The sequence below is a fragment of the Panthera leo genome, chromosome D1 (genome assembly GCF_018350215.1).
Source record: "Panthera leo isolate Ple1 chromosome D1, P.leo_Ple1_pat1.1, whole genome shotgun sequence".
NCBI lineage: Eukaryota > Metazoa > Chordata > Mammalia > Carnivora > Felidae > Panthera > Panthera leo.
The window spans coordinates 106,280,625-106,283,534 of record NC_056688.1 but is presented as its reverse complement, the minus strand read 5'-3'; the positions used below and the strand labels follow the sequence as shown (position 1 = coordinate 106,283,534).

The window sequence follows — 2,910 nt, the reverse complement described above, 5'->3', positions numbered from 1 at the left end:
CCAATCAAGAGGTCTCTGAGGCAAAGAAGGCGGGACGAAGAGGAAAAGTTTAGGACAGAAGCGCCAGCCAATCCTGAGCCTAGCTGCCTGAGCAACGGCCACCAGCACCCACTTGCAGACGCCAGTCAGAGCGGGGGGATGGTCAGTGGACAATGAGCCAATCCGTACCGAGGGAAGGCAAATTTGAGCCAATGAAAACTGAGAAGGTGGGAAGGGGCGGAGTTCGCCGGTGGCTGCTCGCTGGTGGGTGAAGGATCAGCTTTCTCTTCTAGTTCCCACCCTAGGACTTCTTAGCTCCTGGAATGCGAGAGAGAGAGAGAGGCTCAGGGGAGTTCCTGGAGTGGGGCGTGGAGGCATCTCCCGGGAAGGCCTGGAAGCAAAAGAGACTCCTAGTTGGAGGAGCTGCTGGAAGCCGCCGGGTGGGCATCGAGGAAGCGGAGGCTGGTTAGGGGGCGGGACTTCCGGGGCGGTGCCTTTGCGAACAGGGGCGGGGCCTGCTGCTAAGGTTGGGCCGAGGGGGCGGAGCTAAAAGGAGACCCCCTGGGTGTGACCTGGGAGAAACAAGGGTAGCGATTCCAGCGGGCGTCTTGGGGTCAGGACGGTGTTGCCAGAGGCTTTGGAGTGGCAAGTGATAGCACAGGATTGACGTTAAGGTTGCTGGGGAGGTTACCTGCCCTAACTTACTGTCCTTTCTTCCCAGGGAGCCACTGGTGGGGACCTTTCTAGGGTCCTTTTCCATCCGTGGGGTGCTATGGAGTTCCCAGAACACAGCCAGCAGCTGCTGCAGAGCCTCCGAGAGCAGCGGTCCCAGGGTTTCCTTTGTGACTGCACCGTAATGGTGGGTAGCACCCAGTTCTTGGCCCATCGGGCTGTGCTGGCCTCCTGCAGCCCATTCTTCCAGCTTTTCTACAAGGAGCGGGAACTGGACAAGAGGGATCTGGTGTGCATCCACAATGAAATTGTCACAGCCCCAGCCTTTGGGCTGCTTCTGGATTTTATGTACGCTGGCCAGCTGGCCCTGAGGGGGGATACCCCCGTGGAGGATGTGCTGGCAGCTGCCAGCTACTTGCACATGAATGACATCGTTAAAGTGTGTAAGCGGCGGCTGCAAGCCCGGGCCCTGGCAGAGGCAGACAGTACCAAGAAGGAGGAGGAAACCAACTCACAGCCCCCTAGTTTGGAGTTTTTGTCCAACCCCTCCCGCGGCCCCCAGCCTTCATTGGCATCTGCTGAGACATCAGGCCACTGGGGCAAAGGGGAATGGAAGGGCCCTGCAGCTCCCTCACCAACTGTCTGTCCTCCAGATGAGCCACCAGTGTCCGGTGGGGCAGACACGACACAGCCTGGCATGGAGGTTGACCCGCCACATCTACGCCCCCCCCCTCCACCAGTGGCTGATGTCTCCCTTGCCAGCCCTAGTAGCTCCACAGAGACCATTCCTGCAAACTACTTCTCTTCTGGCCTTCCAGCAGTTTCAGTGGAGCCGCTGGCTCCCCTTGATGTGGGTGAGAGTCTGAGGATGGTGGAACCAAGGGGTGCCGGAGCGCCATTGCAAGGCTTCTATCCTCCAGCTCCAGCGGCAGCCCCAACCCCAGCCCCAGCTCCATCCCAGGCTCCAGCACCAGCCGAAGCTGAGCTGGTCCAGGTGAAAGTGGAAGCTATTGTGATTTCCGATGAGGAGCCAGATGTGTCAGAGGAAACGCCTCAGGGTCCCGAGGGGTTCTTCCCACCTGGAGGAGCCTTGTTTGGCGCACAGCCCCCTCAGCCAGAGGCTTTTGAGGAGCCCAGGGCAGGACTAGAGGAGGTGGGACCAAGTGACCACTTCCTGCCCCCAGATCCTCATCTGTCCTACCATTTGCTGCCAGGTCCAGGGCAGTACCACCGAGGACTGGTGACCTCACCGCTGCCGGCCCCCCCGGCCCTGCATGAGCCACTTTACCTGCCTTCTGAGTATGAAGCAACCCCGGGAAGTTTTGGAGTTTTCACGGAGGATGTGCCCACTTGCAAGACATGTGGGAAGACCTTCTCTTGTTCTTACACACTCCGGCGCCACGCCACCGTGCACACACGCGAGCGACCCTATGAGTGCCGCTACTGCCTGCGCAGCTACACACAGTCAGGGGACCTATACCGCCACATCCGCAAGGCTCACAATGAGGACCTGGCCAAACGCAGCAAACCGGATCCAGAGGCTGGCCCCCTCCTGGGGGTGCAGCCCCTGCATGGCTCCCCTACAGCAGACAGACAGAACAGCGGTGGTGGAGGGCCACCCAAAGATTTTGTACTTGGCCCCAAAAACTGACATCAGCAGGAGCTGAGGCTAGGCCTGCTCTTGCCATCATCAGGGGGCAGCACAGGTTGGAAGCCTCTCATTTCCCCTGCGAGGGGTGGGTTGTGCAGGGAGCAGAAGGAACGTTGTGCCCTGGGCTTAGGATTCCTCCCACTTTTCCTTTCCCCAGCCAGGCAGCAGGACTTTATGGGGCATTGCGACTCAATGAGCCCTTCTCCAAGGGCACTGGGAATTTTGCTGAGGTGTAATCACTTCTCACCCTGCATCCTGGACCATAAAGGTAGCAGTGAAAGTATCTCTTTGAACTGGTGTTGGCTGGTTTATTCCCCAAACCCGCATGCCTCCTGATTCTTTCATAACTTTCCTGTGGACCTTTTAGGAATCTGATATCTGTACCTGGGGTAGGAGTCAGGATGCTAATGAGGGAAAAAGTGAGATGCGCAAAGGACAACATAGACTTGACTTAGGAGAAGTGTGCTAATTAGGGACTCTTACAGGATGATGGGTTATTGTAGTTGAGCTCCTGTGTCCTGGGCTGTATTGAGGACTTCATAAAAATACTCAGTTGTCATCAATTTTACGAGGTGTTAGCACCCCCTCCCCCGCCTCCCTTCTTCCAC

At 57.8% G+C, this 2,910-nt stretch overlaps 1 protein-coding gene across 4 annotated transcripts; it reads left to right on the top strand.

The window, feature by feature from the left end:
- On the top strand, nt 1–2,595 carry ZBTB3 (zinc finger and BTB domain containing 3). Of its 4 annotated transcripts, none has more exons than XM_042905017.1 (2): nt 1–206; nt 701–2,595. In XM_042905017.1, exons 1-2 carry the CDS (start codon nt 153–155, stop codon nt 2,300–2,302), a joined length of 1,656 nt encoding a protein of 551 aa, XP_042760951.1. In that variant the 5' UTR covers nt 1–152; the 3' UTR covers nt 2,303–2,595. The 4 variants fall into 4 exon arrangements, with proteins under 4 accessions (XP_042760951.1, XP_042760952.1, XP_042760950.1 ...); XM_042905018.1 differs by having other exon boundaries at nt 1–243; XM_042905016.1 differs by lacking the exon at nt 1–206 and adding an exon at nt 252–419.
- The last annotated feature ends 315 nt before the right edge of the window (nt 2,596–2,910 follow it).

Excerpts from the sequence above, each read along its gene's own strand:
- ZBTB3 (XM_042905016.1), top strand. The coding sequence starts at position 303 with ATGCGAGAGAGAGAGAGAGGCTCAGGGGAGTTCCTGGAGTGGGGCGTG. Across the intron at positions 420-700 it reads GAGCTGCTGGAAGCCGCCGG|GGAGCCACTGGTGGGGACCT; the intron begins GTGGGCATCGAG and ends CTTTCTTCCCAG.